The 17,362-nt window shown below is 40.1% G+C and overlaps 1 protein-coding gene across 3 annotated transcripts in view; it reads right to left on the bottom strand.

Annotated features, from left to right (window-relative positions):
• Positions 1 to 17,362, bottom strand: part of jade2 (jade family PHD finger 2) — a 222,592-nt gene that overhangs the window by 6,836 nt on the left and 198,394 nt on the right. For 2 of the 3 annotated variants that reach the window (XM_039617918.1, XM_039617919.1), the window contains exons 12-13: positions 16,825 to 16,956; positions 1,938 to 2,083 (exon numbers count right to left, since the gene is read on the bottom strand). In XM_039617918.1, the coding sequence (XP_039473852.1) occupies positions 1,938 to 2,083; positions 16,825 to 16,956 (278 nt within the window). The remainder of the gene's footprint in view (positions 1 to 1,937; positions 2,084 to 16,824; positions 16,957 to 17,362) is intronic. The other variant, XM_039617920.1, reaches the window with a different exon arrangement.

Here is a 17,362-nt window from a genome sequence, read left to right as displayed (position 1 = left end):
TTTAAATTACATCATTGTTTATTTATGCAGATCTTTGTTTCTGAAAGATATCAGGTTCCTGTTTAATTGGAAAAAATGACTGCGGTTGTGTTTATTGTTCTTTAAGCACATCCAAAAACAGCAGCGCAATCTGGTGAGAGCCCCCTGCCAGCCAGCACACAAACAGCACGTTCCTGGGGGGAGAACATCTTTGCTCTGATTAGCAGATCGATCAATTTACAAGAAAAAACTAACAAACTAAACTATATAAAACCGCACCCAATCTAAAGAATCGATGATCAGGTCTTTGATCAAAGTCAGATGAACTTTTTCAAGTGTCAAACTACAAACTGACGCTGTGCTGGCTGACTGGCTTACCGCAGACTCGATGAAATGACTGAAACTTGAGTGAAAAGCACCCTCATGCAAACTTTTAGACCATCACGAACAGCTGTAGCAGCTGTTTGATGTTGGTATGATGCTGATATATTCTATATTTCCGATGAGAAAAACACAATAGTTCATTGTTTAATACTTTCTGAATGTTTGTGGCTCTCAGCCCTAAAACTACTGGTTCCCACTTAAGTAACAGATCTTTATAAATGGCTTCATAGTGGTGTTTAAGTACACATTAATGTCTAAAACAAATTTAGAATACAATTTCTAAATCAGAATTTATGTTTCAACATCAAAAAGGTGATGAGTTGAGTTGAGTCATTGTGACTGCTTTATCGCCTTTACTCCTAGTTTAAAAATGGAGCTGCTACCAATCAGGTGGTTTCGGTCTTCCACACTAGAGTTTCCCTTCAGGCAAACATGTCAGGCTACTGTTGTGGATCTCGACATCAATCTACAGCCTTGATTCTTTCTTCCTGTGATCAGATCGTCTTCATCGCCACTGTTTTTTAATAGCAGCAGGTATTCTTGGCCTGCTCCACAGATCCCCTGTCAGTTCGAGGGACCAGTCTAACCAGACCCAGGATAGGTGGGATCTGGTTAGACTGGACCCCAGGATAGGTGGAGAGCTGGTGCCGCTTTGCTGAGCTCACAGAGGCTACTGAGCGGGGACTCGAGCCTCATCCAAGGCGATGTTGCTGGAATGTGTCCGCTGGATGAGGAATTTACTGGCGAGGCAGCTGCTTACTGCTCAGTTTTTAAAAAAATGTATATAGTCACAAATATGTATGTACACATCTGTTCATCATTATACTTTAAAACGCACAGATTAGCTTCGCCTATGTACACATTTGTGTATTTGCATGCATTTGTTAGAGGCACAAATGCAATAAAGTTCTGTGTTAGGATGGTGATCAAAATACACACACAGATTAATTTATGACTGCTTTTTAAAAAAATACTTTTCCATTAATACAAGCAGCATTCAGGAATAGTACCAGTGCTCAGTTCTAGTTGAAACTAACAAAAAGTAATTAAACTGAGCAAATGATTTCTAATATATGTGGAAAAGAAATGCTGGTCGTCCTTGTGGAGTGTTTTAGACTCAATTAATGCACAAAAGCGAACTTCTCTGTGTATGTGTCATTTTCTTGTACACTGTAGCCGTTTTTCCTTCCTTGACTAAGAAGAACGCTTCACTTTTTTACTTATGTAGCTGTTTGTGTCGGTGTGGCCTCTTCACAGGAAGGTCCTTGGCACTCGTTTGGTTCACCGGTGAAGTGGACTGGAATTCAGGTCAAGATGTAACGGTCTATTCACAATGTTGCATTAGCAAACCACTTTTTCTTTTCCAAGTATTGAGCAAGACGTTTGTGTTGTATTCATCTCTTATCATAACATGTTCAGTTCAGCAGTTCACCTGGTAAAGCAAGCACCCCATTGTACTGAAGGCTAAAGTCCTTACTACAGCAGTCTGACCCGTTGCTGCGTTTCATTCCTTCTGTCTCTCTATCTCTCTGCTAACACATCGTCTTCTGTGCCCTCTGCTCCTGAAGCCCTACCTGGTCAGAAAGCAGGCTGCCGCTCTTGTCCCGATGTTGGGCACCCAGAGCCCACTGGCTCAGCATGTCGTCAGCGGTGATCTGAACCGACTGGGCGAGCCAGCTGTCGAACAAAGAGTTGTCCAACGGGAATGACTTTGACAAACCTGAGGAAAGGGGAAGAGGGCATAAGCAGGGAGAGGGGAGGTGCAGGAAGGGAGAGTAAGAGGAAGCAAGAAAAATGGGAGAAAAATTGGATGAAATTGGTAGAAATGAATAGAAGGGAAGAGGCAGAAGGGAAGAGGAGGGAGAAAACAAAGCAGACAGGTGAGGGGCGTTGCATATTTTTCATGAATAAGAAAATAAAGGTAAAAGATCCAAAGCCTCCTTTCAATCTGATATGTTTTTGATTATTGTAATGTTACATATATATCCAAAGTGAGCACGAGCTTCAGGGCAGGAATGGATGGATGGACATTCTCCTTCGGGATTTTCTGGTACAGAGAGGAATTCATGGCTCCATCGATTACAGCAACTGTGATGCTCCCGAAGCAGCAAAGCAGCTCCAGGCCATCACACTACCATAGCACCACCATGTTTGACTGCTGGTATGATGTTGGACACAAATCTTCGGAAAAGTTCAACTTTTATCTTGTCAGTCCACAGAATATTTTCCCTAAAGCTTTGGGGATCATGAAAATGTTTTTCTGGTAAATGTGAAACGAGCTTAGTCTCCTCCTTACTGTTGAATCATCAGTCTGTCAGGCACGTTGATTCAACAGGCAGTAAAGAAGCCTGGGTGTGGCTAGTGAAATTAAACAGACAAAATGTATTTAACAATGTAGTTAATCACAGTTAACTCATCAAGGAGGGGCAATAACGACTTCCTCACACAGGGCCAGGTAGGTGAGACTGCTGGGTTTTCCCGTTTCTCTAAATGAAATGAAATAATAATTTCAAACCTGCATTTTGTATTTGTCTAATATTAAAACTAAGGAATCAGGAAGGAGGCAAATCATTTTTCTCAGCACTGTATATGTGTAAGTAGAGCAAGCACAACAATGGGTTGGATTTGGAGCAAAATTACCAATGAAGGCTTTTGCCTTGTGTTTTAAAGTTGCATCCAAAATTCGTGAATATTAAAGACAAAGCACTTAAATTAGATGACAACGTCCAAGTAAAAATAGAGTTGATGTCTCCTTGCCAAAAAAAAAAGGGATGCGTTTAATGACTTCTCCAACACTGGTGTGTTTACAGGACTATCTCAGCCTGGATTATGTGCAGTGTGAGTGTGTTCAGTATCTGTGTGTGTGTGAATCTGCAGACAATGCTCCCTCCTTTTAAGTGTTTGCATGTGTGTCTGTATAATTAGGAGATTTTCATGGCTCCTTTTCTATCATTGTGGGCTGTGAGAAGTGCTGCCAAAGCGCCGCATGTCTGTCTGCAGCATTTTAGGATTTCTTCCTCTAATATAAAAGCACAGACAAACTCATTTTAACAATGTACCCACACTTTCACTTGTCAAATATTTAATTTAAGTGGAGAAAGATGGACGGTGGACATGGCGCAATGTTAACAGTTAAAAAGATGATAAAAACAAACCCAACACAAAGAACAAGCAAGTGTCAGAAATCCTCACTCATTATATTTTGGAATACAGAAAGAATCTGACACTTTATAGTTGTGTCAAAATATACAGTGATTATAATTATGTGGTATTTAGTCCACTAAGTGTAAAGCAGTGTTCAAGTGACGGTAATTGCTCAAACACTGCATCACGAATTGGCCCAAAAGAAAACAGGCAGACAAACAAGACGAAACAAGGCAACTCATCGCAACCATGGATTTCACATAAAGGATTGACATCACCTTTTGACTAGACTTCAGTATCAGTGAGAATCCAGAGCGGATTTTTCATCTGCAGTCATAAACCGTTCGGGGGCAACACACAGACACCGATACGCAAATCAGGATTTATTAACAAACTAATAAAATATTAGAAATTCAATCACTAAAACCAAGCGCAAACATCTTGGACAGGCTGTACCTCACAGCAATAACATTTATTATTTGCCACATAATTCCATTAAAATTCTTCAACAGGCACAGACGGCAAAATCAAAGCAGAGAGGTCCAATTCAGCAATTCAAATTAGTTTAGGTGAAACCTAGTACACAGACTTGCTAAAGGTGCCTATGTCAGGACACTTAGCACCACCCAGATGGATGAGCAGAATTAAAAACCCACCCCCTGGTGAGCTCTTACAAAGGAGAAAACTATCCATGGAGGTCAAAACGTTTTATTTTTTAGCTGTAAACACGATTTTTATTACAGTAAAACTGGACATGGGAGTCCACGGGGACTTGTTTGCTTTTGAAGTCAGCTTCTAGTGGAACTACAGGTTTTGGTACTTGCGTTTTGGCTTAATTTATAAGTGACTGCTGATCACAACATAAACTGCCATATATCAGTCTGGGAAAATATACTGGGTATAAAATTGTCACAAGAATGCACGTCAACCTTTAGTTAATCAATGTAGTGCGTGATTTTGGACACGACCTTCTATTTACAGTGTAAGGAAAGCCAGAGTGGTCAGTGTGAGGAATGGTATTCTGGATTACTTTTGAACAACCTTGAAATGAAGTTTGCTACTGTGTAAGGAATTTTCCATTCCTCTCGTTCCTGAACTGTTGGTGTGGTAGTCCAGTCTAGTTAAGGGTAGGAAAGCCTCATGTGACACTTTACATGATGCCTTTGGAGCCTGTTCTCCTTTTTAAATGACCAACCTCTGATATTATCTAGTAGTGAATGTTTAAAAACTCATATATTGCATGAGGCATTCAGTGACACCAATATGACTGCAATCATAACCTATGATACAGTCTGTAGTTGTCTTAATCAGTTACAAGTACAGGTTAGGGTGTATATACAGCATCATAATAGAGCTCAATTCCACTGTGAGTCAAATGAAGTGCAAATGTTACTGCAAAAAAATCTAAGTATGACCTCTCAGGGACTGTAGGCATCAAGTGAATAAAAATAATCAAGTTTATTGTTCTAATTTAGTCCAACCAAGAGCACTGGGAGAGAGTCATACTGTCTTCAGGGAACAAATGCATCTAAATAATCGATAGCAGCCATATACACATCATCAGGAATGCAGAGAATGAAGACAAAACTTTGCAGAAACTGAAATGTGCTCATAAATGTGGATATTTTTGTGATCTGAGCGTCTTTCTCTCTTTTATTTTTGCAACCTCCTTGTAAATCATCACTGCTTATAATGATCTGGCAAGCAGGACAGCAGGAGGTGCTGTTAGGGTGCCTTTAACACAAGCTATCACACACACACACACACACACACACACACACACACACACACACACACACACACACACACACACACACACACACACACACACACACACACACACACACACACACACACACACAGAGACACGCACACACTGAGCTGGTTGTTTCCATGACGCAGCATGTCTCTGCAGGAATTGAGAGAGCTCAGAGGGAGGGAATAGGTGACGGAAGCGGGGGAAAAGACAGTGAAGAAGTGTGAAGAAGACAGGGAGGGGTGATGGAGCAGAAGGGAAATGAGCAGAGTTCAGAGAGAGACCAACATAAACATGCCACCCTGTTACTATGTCCAGTTTTGTCAGGTACAACATCCATGTACAACATGATTTGTTTAGATGTGATTCATTTAACACAAATCCATTCTATTGCATAATAAACAGAAATCTGGTGTATTTTATATGCCTAATGACATCTTACAGACTTATCTGGAAACAATTTTTCATGTCTAACTTATAGCCTGTTGTTGGGTCTGAGTTCTGTCTGTAGTATTTCTGTGTATCATCTTAAGGTGGCAGTTGTGGCATGTATTAAAAAAACGGATTATGCAATGTCTTTGTTTTTTCAGGACATGTTTTCCACATTTATCCAGGTTTTTCCTCAGCATCTCTCATTTAAGCACAATCTGCCCAACCACAGTTTATTACCTTATTTTATTTAGTATTTTCCTGTTGTTGCTTTGCATGTGATAAAGAAAAAACGTTAATAAATGTCTGTAAATCAAACCCCAGTTAAAAATGTTCCCCAATGCTGGAGATCTTCCTTTCGTTTCCTGTGCATTCATATGTTTTGGATCATCATCCTAACATCAGGAAAGGGAAGCTTTAGATATAAACACGAGTATAAATAAACAAAGTATTGTTTTATTTTCAGTTTAAGGAGACAGGGAAGATAAAGTTCTCAAACATACTTCCATGAGAAACCTACGAATGGCAACACTTTGTCATTTAAACCAAATTGCAACACTGTTTCCACCTTCTTCTTTTTTTTGTACAGTTAAGTAATTAGCTGATGCTGCAGTAAAGCTAATGACAAGGAAATATTTCCGTTCCTGGTACTTTTGCAAGCTAATGCTAAAGAAAAACCGGTGTTGGAGTTAGTAAACACTAGGCTGTCTCATGGCACACAGAACAACAAGAATTGCCAGCTAGTGCTAGCTAATGCAATGCAGGGTAAGGGACACACCAGCAGCAGGATAGGGCGAAGACCAGAGCCAGTACATACGAAAGACAGAGCGAAGGGATGCTCCTGTAACTAATTTCCTCATCATTTATGTGCAACACTTTGTGTCATGTGTAACGTTGCAAACACATAGTGTTAGGTTAGTTTGCTAAACTTAGCAATGCTAGTAGTAGTTTTTCCGTGCAAATGTCCACAACTTGGTACAAAATGTGATTACAAATGGCTTCAGTTGCTAGGATACATTCCAGTTAGTTCAGGCTGCCTGAAATAGCTTGCTTCTGGCATAAGACAAAGGTTTTTATTGATGTTTCAGGCTCTGTTGCCACTGATGTTTATACATTTTGGTTGTCTTTGTATTTTATTGAATGTACAATGTACGTATTTTTCTGTGTGTATTTGTGAGTGTTCTAGTTTATGCATGTGTTGACCGTACTGATGTCTTTCTTTCAGACTTTAAAAATCAGAAATACATTTTCCTAATTAAGGAGTGAAGTCAAATAAAAAGACACAATAATGGGAACTAGAATAAAATCTTTTGTTGTTCCCTACCATTTCTTCTTTTTTCACTCTGTGCTACCATTTTGTCCAAAAGCAAATTCATCTCACACCAAAAGGCATCTTGTTTCGTTCCACTAGTTAATAAACTGTTATTTAATAAACAGAGAGCATGTTTTTTAATATTTTCAGCAATGTGGTTTAGTTTATTTTTATTCAAGGTTTTGTTCAATCAAAAAGCCTTTTAAAGCTCTTTTAAAGTCACTGTAACTAAGGCAGTGCAGACCAATGTTCTCATCTGGTCTTATTACTGGTATTTGATATCTACAGGCATCGACATTCATCACATCTGAAAAAATGACATTTAAAAAAGTAAAAAAGAGACGGGAGAAACACCCTTCAATCATTTTGTGAGCGTTCATGTTTTGCAACTTGTCCACCAGAGGGCGCTGTGAAACTTCCCTGTGGTACCAAAGGGTTTTCAAGGCCACAAACAATGAGATAATCTGAGCAAAATCAAGTAAGCAACTAAATAAATTCCCACACATAACAAGGACATTTATTTATCTTTATTTTCAGTGTCTGAAAGAAAAACTTAAACTGTCCCAGTATCAGATTTTTCAATCACCAAATGTTGATATCGGTCTTAAAAAATCATATATTAGTTCGGTTCTACTATTTGTGTACCATTTTATAAATCATAAAATCTAACTGGACTCAAACATGTAACTTTGAATTATAAACAATGTTGGATGTTCACATTAAACATGTGAAACGTTTTACATAATAAGGCCAATACATGCAAGACTCCTCCCCGTGAGCTAAACGCTGAGGCTTCAGACTACTTAGCGCTTGAATTCTGAAATTTTTTTCTACTCTTGGCTCTGTATGATGTCAGCGAGTGTGGACATCCTTAATGCGATCAATTCAGACACATAGCTCTGAAGTCCATCCCACCTGCAGTTTTAAGCTTTTGTTGACGAGGGGCAGCCTATCAGAAGAAAGTTCGCTTACAGGGTGGGAGAACAGAGCTGGCTCAAGATAAAGAATTAACTGAGCACAGTACAGGATAAATACGGTTGATTGTGAACTTCATAGCTACTCTAATGGAGTCCATGATTTTAAAAAAAGGAAGCTGAGAATGAACGTACTAGGTTCCCTTTTAAGATGAAATTCCTCAGCGCCCGTGGGGGACATTAGAAACAACTCAAAGCAATTTTCCTTTTTCTAATCATCACTAGCCTCTGGGCCTGACTAATAAACAGTGTGGATAGGGGACAGCACATCTGAGAAGGAGTTATGATACATGTCTGTCATCTTGATCCCAGAACAGAGAGAGAGGAAGACAAAGCCCTGAGAGTCAGGACCAGACCCGACAGAGAACAGATGGCCGGACACACAAACACACACACACACACACACACACACACACACACACACACACACACACACACACACACACACACACAGACAGACAGTGAGATATGAACACATACGACACGCGTAGACAAACACAGAGACGACACACTGAGAATGATATATAGAGCGGGTTGACAGAAGAAGGCGCACGTAGACACACAAATGCAGACAAATGTTACAGTTGCAAACAACAGAAGCACACCATATATACAGAAGGACTTGTTTATCATGGAAAGACAATTCGAGCTATGATTTCCCAGCAAGTATTCAACATCAAGTTGCAGTCCTTATCCCTCAGCAGTCGGGTGGAAAAACCGAGAAAGGCAGGAGAGAAGATAAACAGAAAGAGGGAGTTTCATAACAACAGAGCCAGAGAGAGAGCGAGAGAGAGAGAGGGGAGATTCACTATAAAAAATAACTGTAACAGATGAGTGGGGAAAAAGGAGAGATAAACAAAAAAGGATGGCGATAATCTCAGAAAAGGAACCAAGTAAGCACAGTCAAACTGCTCTTGTGCCCTGTGTTATTATCTGCCTGTTTATTGATCACATTCACTTCGACTGCCGGCTCTGCGATGCTCAGCTCTGGTTAAATAAGGAAATGAGAGACAGTCCTGCGTCACTGCTGATAGTCACTGTGTGTGTGGGTGAAAAACATCTCTGCCAGATTAGATACTGGACTGTGAGGTGCAAATGCACATGATGATGGACACGCTGGACCCACTGTAGTCTGTACACTGCATATGCCTAAAAATAGTGTGATCAGATTAATAGCTGATGCTCATGACAGTAAAATTACCCCATATGTGCAAAGCTTACCTCACGTTTCACATGAAAAAAATGGAAGAATTCAGTAACTAATCCACAACATATTTATTTTGGCCACCTGCGGTTAGTTGGTCAGGTTGACTTTTTGTAAATGAACAGAGATACAAGGCATCAAGCAACCACCAGACAACCACCCATTCATGAGGGAAAAATGTGTCTTCACTCACCAGTTGGACTGAAAAACTGAAAATTAATCAGCTGAGCAAAAAAAAAGTATGTGAAAACTAAGCCGTGCACCATCCTACTTTGGACTACAAAAAACCACAGGTATGTAGTTTTGTCACATTTTATATTTGTATCCCTGAAGTCAAAAAAACTAATTAAACAATTAATAATCAGTCAAATATAACCAAAAACTCAACACGACTCTGTATTTTCTCGTGATTAAATTACTGCTGAGTAAAATACCTCTAAGCAGTGGTATGCCTTGTAAAAGTATGGAGTAGCTCCATGTAATTTACACTTAAAACATTTAATTAAAAATGCTTTAATGGTTATTCTTAGTTATTCTTTTTTTATTGCTGATAAATCTCAAGAATGATCAAATTTTATATTTCTAATATAAAATGATGGTTGTGCTGTTTTAAAGTATCTGTGGGGAAACTGACTGAGAGAAATGGTTCCACTAAAGAAAAAGTGGTTACTTGTTATAACTCCAGTTTTCTGAGTATATATGTAGCCTCGTAATGGACTTGGATGGCTGTAGCTCAGGTGGCAGAGCAGGTCAGCCACCAATCAGAAGGTCGTGGTTCGATCCCAGGCTGCCTCCTGGCTGCATGCCAAATATCCTTGGGCAAGATACTAACCCCATGTTTGCCTACTGGTGGTGGTCAGAGGGCCCGGTGGCGCCAGTGTCCGGCAGCCTCGCCTCTGTCAGTGCGCCCCAGGGCAGCTGTGGCTACAATGTAGCTTGCCATTGCCAGTGTGTGAATGTGTGTGTGAATGACTGAATGTAGTGTAAAGCGGTTTGGGGTCCTTAGGGACTGAGTAAAGCGCTATACAAATGCAGGCCATTTACCATTTGGATGGCTGGACTCCGCCCCTAAGCCTTAGTGAACCAATGACAGTCCTCAATGACAATGCCATTTTTAAAACTGGGCTTTGGGATCGGTAAAACAACCCAAAAAACAAGCTATATATGATATGACGCAGATGAATCGTAATATAGTAAAAATCATTTTGGTGATTTTAAAATCACAAAAGGCTTCTCAGATTTAAATCAGTAATGACCAAATATACCTTCAAACCAACAGACTTCCTACTGGAAGGTGAAGTCAGTCCACCATAAACCTTCAACAGTGCAGTTCAAAATTTGCAAACAGCTCTACCAGTGGAAATCGATACTACCAATCAATCAAATACCAATATGAAGACAACGGGAGAGGGTCTGTGGCTCTGCTCCCCTCAGCTTTATGGAGCCTTTTACTGACTGATGACTGCATTGGTTCATTTCACTCTTGTTGCTCGTACAGTGGTGTTTTCAGCTGCAGCAGGTACCTCTCTTCTTTGAAAAAGCTCTTAAAACCCACAGTACACTACCCGCTCAGCACCAAATGGCAGACAGACACAGCTGGCACCTCACTGGTCAACACAGTAGAGCATTTGCAGTCGGTAGGCAATGGATCAAAGAGGATCAAATATTTGCTTGTTCATATAAAAGCATACAGATTCTCTTCAGTTGTATTTTTTCACATGGATCTAACAGCTGGTGAAGTTAATGAAAATCAAAAACAGAAGAGAATATCTTTCCAAACCTTTGGTTTTGTGCTCCACTGGGGTATTAAGCACAAAACCTAAAGGACAAAACTAAATCTTTATGAGGGTGAAGAAAAATCATATCACAGTTATAAAGAATTTATAAAACTCAAACGTAACTAAATAAAAAATCTCCCCAACAATGTTAACAAGAGCACTTCAAGACTGCATATCTCTGCTAGACACCATCCATAAACTTAGTCTCAAAAGTGCATCTGAGGGTAGATCAGTTTGTGATATTCTCTTGAGCACAGTGTATTCCTATTGTTTTGTACTGACATGTATTTGGGAGGATAGCATGCAAAGGATTAAAAATTGCCCAAACTTGCATCGGTAAAGAATCCTGACTGTAACGTTTTTGCGGTAGAAATGTTTCGTCACTGAGTATATATGTAGCCGACTTCTTCAGTCTCAAACGATTCAGAATTTTTCAGCTGAGTCTGAGGAAGTTACTTGGATGAGTGATGAAACGTTTCTCCGACTGAAAACGCCACCTCCAGATAACAGAAACAACTTTCCGGGATTTCTGAGCACGCATCAAGACAAAAGTTTGTGCATCAACTTCACAAGTTAATGACTTCTTAGTTGGGCCAAGCCAGTAATGTCGCTAACAGACACAAACTGAACCGATCACATGACCTCCCTTGGCAGGGGCACAGGGTGCAGTGCACTCAGGGTGCAGTGCACTCAGACCGCAGGTTTAATTCTAGGGTGTGTAAAGGTTTTAATAATTAAATAATTCTGCAGTAGAAAGCTGTATGCGTCACCCAGAGATCAACATTAGTAAAGTGAAGGCTAAACTGCAGCAATAGCACACAGTGTTCACTCTGATCAGGTGGTAATTACTAGGATCAGTCAATTCACCTTCCAAAGGCCTGCATTTGTTTGGATATGAATTAGTTCTCTGCTGTTGAGAGAGTGTAGTAAAAAACGTCACGACGAAACATGCAAATCCACGATACTGTTCGGTAAAGTGAAATTTAAGGTTGCAGTTTTCTTCATTACTCCAATTTTACTGGCTTTAAAGTAAAAAATCTAAACATAAGCAATTTGGTTGAATTAAAACCAAAGTGACTAGTTCAATACCGAGGGGCTTCAGCGTAGGAGGGCTGTCAAAAGCAGCCCCGCCTTTTCCGTTTACTGAATCGAGAATCAGTTAGAATTTGCAAAAGGAACGCTGGCAAAACTACTGAAAGAAACCCGTGTTGCTAAAACGTGAAACTGACTTTGGAGGGAAGGTTAGGAAAGGTGGCCTATTTTGAGTTTTCTGAAGATTCTGAGTTAAATCTACTGATACTAAGACACGAAACACTCTTTACTGCAACGCGCTTCTCAGAAGTCAAGCCTGCAGCTGTCACACACAGGAGGCTCACAGTGGAACCTGAATCTTTGTGGACGTATGTATGAATTTTATGATACAGAAACGTTATAACAGTAGAGTGAGGTTAAGCTTGGCTGTATATAATTCCTACCCAAAAAAAAAGCTTTAATCCCTCAGAGCCAGAGCCCAGTTTGTTATCAACAGAGCAGCTTCAGGTTTCATCCTTTGATGACAGCGTGAAGTCTTTGTCGGCTGGTTTTCATAGCTTTCAGCAACTTTCTGTCATGTTCGTTTTCTGAGATCAGAGGAAGGAAGCGAGCTCTCCGCATTTACGTGTTGCTTTAGTGGCGCTGCCAGCGTGCTGAGATCTCCCGTTTATGTATTTTTTTAATGCGTTTCGCGTGTCTTGGCCGTCGTACGCAGACCCGTGCCTATCCGTCCCCTACGCGAGTTGCTTTCGGGCACATAAAAACTCAGATGAAAGGACGACAAATTAGAGCGCACAATTAGTCGTCTAATTAGAACTCATTTTCATTTAGGCTCTCAGATATTAATCGGGTACAGTGACTGTCTGCGCAGCCCACAGCTTTTTATGGAATGTAGCAATATTCACAAATCTTTAGATCTGGGTACATAAAAACAAGGGTTACATAAGGCCAAGAAACCACCTACTTGATGTCCTACATATAGAAGCTATTTAGAGCACAGCAGCTTGTTTTTAGAGGTAGCCTGAAGATACAGAAGACTTTGTTTTTGTTTCTATACACCTACGCAAACATATAGGATGTCAGAACTCGTGTGTTCACTTTTTGCATGTTAATTTTTTTTCTTTTCTTACACAATTAAAAAAAAAAGAAGACTTTATTGATGTGTCAGTAATCTTTTTTCCCCTGAAATTGAGGTCTTTTCGCTTCTCTGGAAACACTTTACTCAAGTCTTCCTATTTATAAGCACTATATAAATATTTGCAGAATGGTTTATAGCACCCTTCAAGGTAGTTATAAAGTGACATTTGTGTTTACAAGTGTATTTGTCAACAACTGCAAATCCTCTTTCCGGGCACTGGTGAGTGGAAAGAATGACAATATGGTGCAGTTTAAATAATAAAACTAAGCCATTTTCACACATGAACTCCAGGCGATCTTGGCAGAATCAAGTCGCTGTCTGATGTTCCCCTTTTCTCAAATGTAGCACACATCAGAAGTATTCTCACTGCTGGAAACAGTTGGATGTAAGTGAGGCTTCTGCCTGGGAAGAGTGTGCAGAAGGAAGGACGTGTAATCCACTCACTCACTGTGAGAAGTTCATCTACCTCCATCTCACCCTATCCTCAGCATCTTCTCTGTCACACTCCTTCACTACATCCATGAACCTTCTCTGGAGTCTTCCTCTTTTCTTCCTGCCTGGTGTCTCCATGTCCAGCATCCTTTATCTACTATATTCACTATCCCTCCTCTGCACTTTTCCAAACCATCTGTAACTTTGTCTCCCTCTGAAGTCTAAAGTATATCTTCTGACATGCATCTCCATCAGGTGATGTCTAGAACAGGGGTGCCCAATCCCAGTCCTCGAGAGCTACTGCCCTGCAGCTTTTAGATGCATCCTTGTTCCAGCACACCTGAATCAAATGAATGGCTCGTTATCAGGCCTTTGCCAGACTTGATGGCATGCCGAATTGGTAATCCAACTATTTGATTCAGCTGTGTTGGAGTAGGGATGCATCTAAAAGCTGCAGGACAGTAGCTCTCGAGGACTGGGATTGGGCACCCCTGGTCTAGAAAACTTCAGAGCTGCAGTGCATGTGTGAAAAACAAGTAATTTGCTCATAGGAGTGGTTAAAGGTGTTGGGATACAATGTAGTTTAGAAAATAAATTTTGTCTTCTTTGCTTATAGCACATTTAAAGACAAAAACCCCAGTCCATTCAATAATAATCACTATTGACACAAAGGATTCCAAATATATACTTTAAGCCAAGAGGTTTTTGCTCTTATTTGATTTTGTCATGCTAAGACCCATTCAACATGCATGGTTGTCACCTTTTTCAAATGGCTTCTGAGAGTTATGGAATTCTGGAGCAAAACAGTTCCGAGATAAAAGCGATAATTTGAAAGACAAAACCTGAAACAGGAGGAAACTCTGCGTTTGATTCTGGCGGCGTGCTCTGACAGCACCAGCTCTCATCAAACTGTCACAGTGCTACTGTGCCATGAAGAAGCAGCATTGAGAAAAGTAAACTGATGATGTTTTCAAAATGTCAGGAAATGTGACTTTAGCGGCGCAGCAGAAATGCTGCAGTCGTTTGTGCCAACTTTTAAAAGCAAGCCATGATAATAGATGGACGTGAACAGATGGGTAAATACTCAGCTTAAAATCTGAAGCTCCCATGTTTCTGAACAGAGAGGCTTTGGTGTCTGCACCCCTGATTTAACACATCAATCAACATATTTCTACTGGGGCTAACACGAACCTGGATTATTTCCTAAGAAATACACACACACACACACACGACAGTTATTCATTGACTCATAGCCTCCTCGAAGCTAAGCCTGTCTCTCCCGCTCAGAAGAAATAAAACCTTCTCTTGCTGCTTAGTGATGGACAAACTGTTTTAGAGTAGAGTATCTTTTTTGACTTTTATATGCATGTCAGCGCATTGAAATGTTAATTTGCACCTCAATAGTCAGGCAGGTGGCTTGTCTTGTGTTGACAACTTAAAAGCTCCAGATTCAATCACCAGAGCCGCCAGCGTGTCCATCAAACGTCTCTCAACTGTCCTCGAGTGAGTCACTGAGCTTTTATCTTCTCACTTGCTTCAACTCGCTGTGCGCTCGGAAAATCTCTATAAATTGTCAATGTTAGGAGAAAAAAAATCTGTATAAGCCGCTTGCTCAATTTCCATATAATATCCATCTTCTGAGCATCATAGGTGGCTGCAATAATCAGCCACATATGAGGGATGGATCATCTGACAGGGCAGCCAGCCGTTATCTTCCATCTTTATCCCAACGATGAAAGGCCTCCAGTCACTCTGAAGCCTTCACTTTTTTTAGTTTCACCATCATTTCTGTGTCTATTTTTTCCTACTTAATTTATTTAGTTTTTTACATTTTGCCAAGTGATGCAAGTTGCTCTTTAATGGCTTTGAAAAATGTACGTAACCTGAATTTACAGCTGATGCAAAGAGTTAAAGAGTCCCACCGTAGACGTCACCAGTTTTAAACCTTCTTTTTACAGCACCACGTAAAGTCTCGATGATTAGCCTTTTTTAATTCTATCTGTGGAATTGTTTTCTGTCTTTTGCCATCCATCCATGCATCCATCCATGCATCCATCCATCCATGCATCCATCCATTTTTTTTAACTGTTTGTCCAAATCAAGCTCACGGTGAAGCTGGAGTCTATCCCAGCTGTCCCTTGGTGACAGGTGTGGTACACCATTGGAAGGGTCACCAGTTTGTCACAGGGCCGACATAGACACCGACAATCATGCACGATCACATTTACACCCATGAATCGCTTAGAATCACCAATTATCCTGACATTTGTAGCAATTTTGCATTAATTGCTTAGTAATTACTAATTTTATACACAGTCCCTCATTGTAAGAGACAAAAAATTTAAGTGGACACCAACCTACATATCTACACACACGAAGAAAGGGCTGTGTTTGGGTTGTACTGGCTGGTGGATTCAAAACCAGAAGCCTTTTACAGTGAGGTGGCAACGTTTACATGTTTCAAGTGTTTAAAATGTTAGAAAATTAAGACAGATGTTCTTTGGGACATCCTGAAATTCCAAAGTTTCAGTAAAAAAAACAACAACAAAAACTTGGCATCTCAAATAAATGATAAATATTTGATTTGTTAGGGTCTGAAAACAATCAATGTAAGACTATATACAGGTTTCCACATTTCCCAGTCTGACCATAACTAGTCCTTCTAGTTTTTCCATAACTAAAACTCTACTTGGCTGACTTGACATGATTTTAAAAACCAGTCGTCTTGTATCCCTACACCACACAGTGCTTCTTAATCTCTCCCCCTCTCTCTGTGAGTGATGTTACGCTGCCCAGAGATTGATGGATCATATTAGACCTGCTGTCAGCTTCTATTAAAGATTTTGCCATCGGATCTGCCAGCTGATCAGCAGCTATCATGGAAAAGGTGTGATGGAGGCATGAAGTTTGCAAAAAAAAAAAAAGGCAAAATAACACACACAGAGTGTGGAGAGGATGCTAAAGTGGCAGCATAAAAACTGATTATTAGCGGATAAATAATTTATTCAAGACAAAATCATCTAATAGTGTGTTTATAGGGCAAAGTGTAACTGTAATATCCTTAGATTTTCAGTTTTTGTAAGGTCTTGGTGTTTAGCACTAAGGGATTGTATATCATGCATCAAGGCTACAAAACTGTGGGCACCTTCTTATACAAATGCACAAACACACACACACACAGGTTCAGCCAATGACGTGTAGTTTGGAAAAACTGCAAACACTGCAGGAAACGCAGCCACCCACCCACGCACACACAATGTACCTAGCTCTTTAAGCATGGAGCCGTTCTCTGACTTCCATCTCTCCTTTTTCTTCTCAGGACTATTCTTCCTTCTCTCCTTCCCTTTATCCTTCACTCCATTCTGCTTCCTCTTTTCTCCCTTCTGGGTTTTCTCTGCAGGGAGACACAGAAGACAGGCCCATTTTAGGGATTTAGTTGATTTATTCAATTTAAGCTTGATTTAGCCAGAAAGTGTCACTGAGCTTGGGGAATGTCTTCTTTTCAGGTGCAGTTTGAGTAAGAAAGCGAAGATTCAAGTTGGAGAAAATAGTGCAAAAAGATCCATAATTAAGAGCATGTTTGTCCTTCTTGAACAATAAGATAAGAATAAAAAAAGAAAGCTGTATTACGTTGTTTTATATCATTTAAAAAATGCTGCATGAGTCCAATATTATTTCAATCTCAAGTAAAATTAGTTTTACAGAGGGAGCTCCTTGTAGTTTATGAGACGAATAATTTCTGAAGGAAGAAAAAAAAAGAAAAGAACAGAAAACGTTATATTGGGAGAAGTTTGGTAGAG

The sequence above is a fragment of the Oreochromis aureus genome, linkage group 10 (assembly GCF_013358895.1).
Source record: "Oreochromis aureus strain Israel breed Guangdong linkage group 10, ZZ_aureus, whole genome shotgun sequence".
Taxonomy (NCBI): domain Eukaryota; kingdom Metazoa; phylum Chordata; class Actinopteri; order Cichliformes; family Cichlidae; genus Oreochromis; species Oreochromis aureus.
The sequence above is the reverse complement of the archived record's forward strand: the minus strand, read 5'-3'. Positions and strand labels throughout refer to the sequence as shown.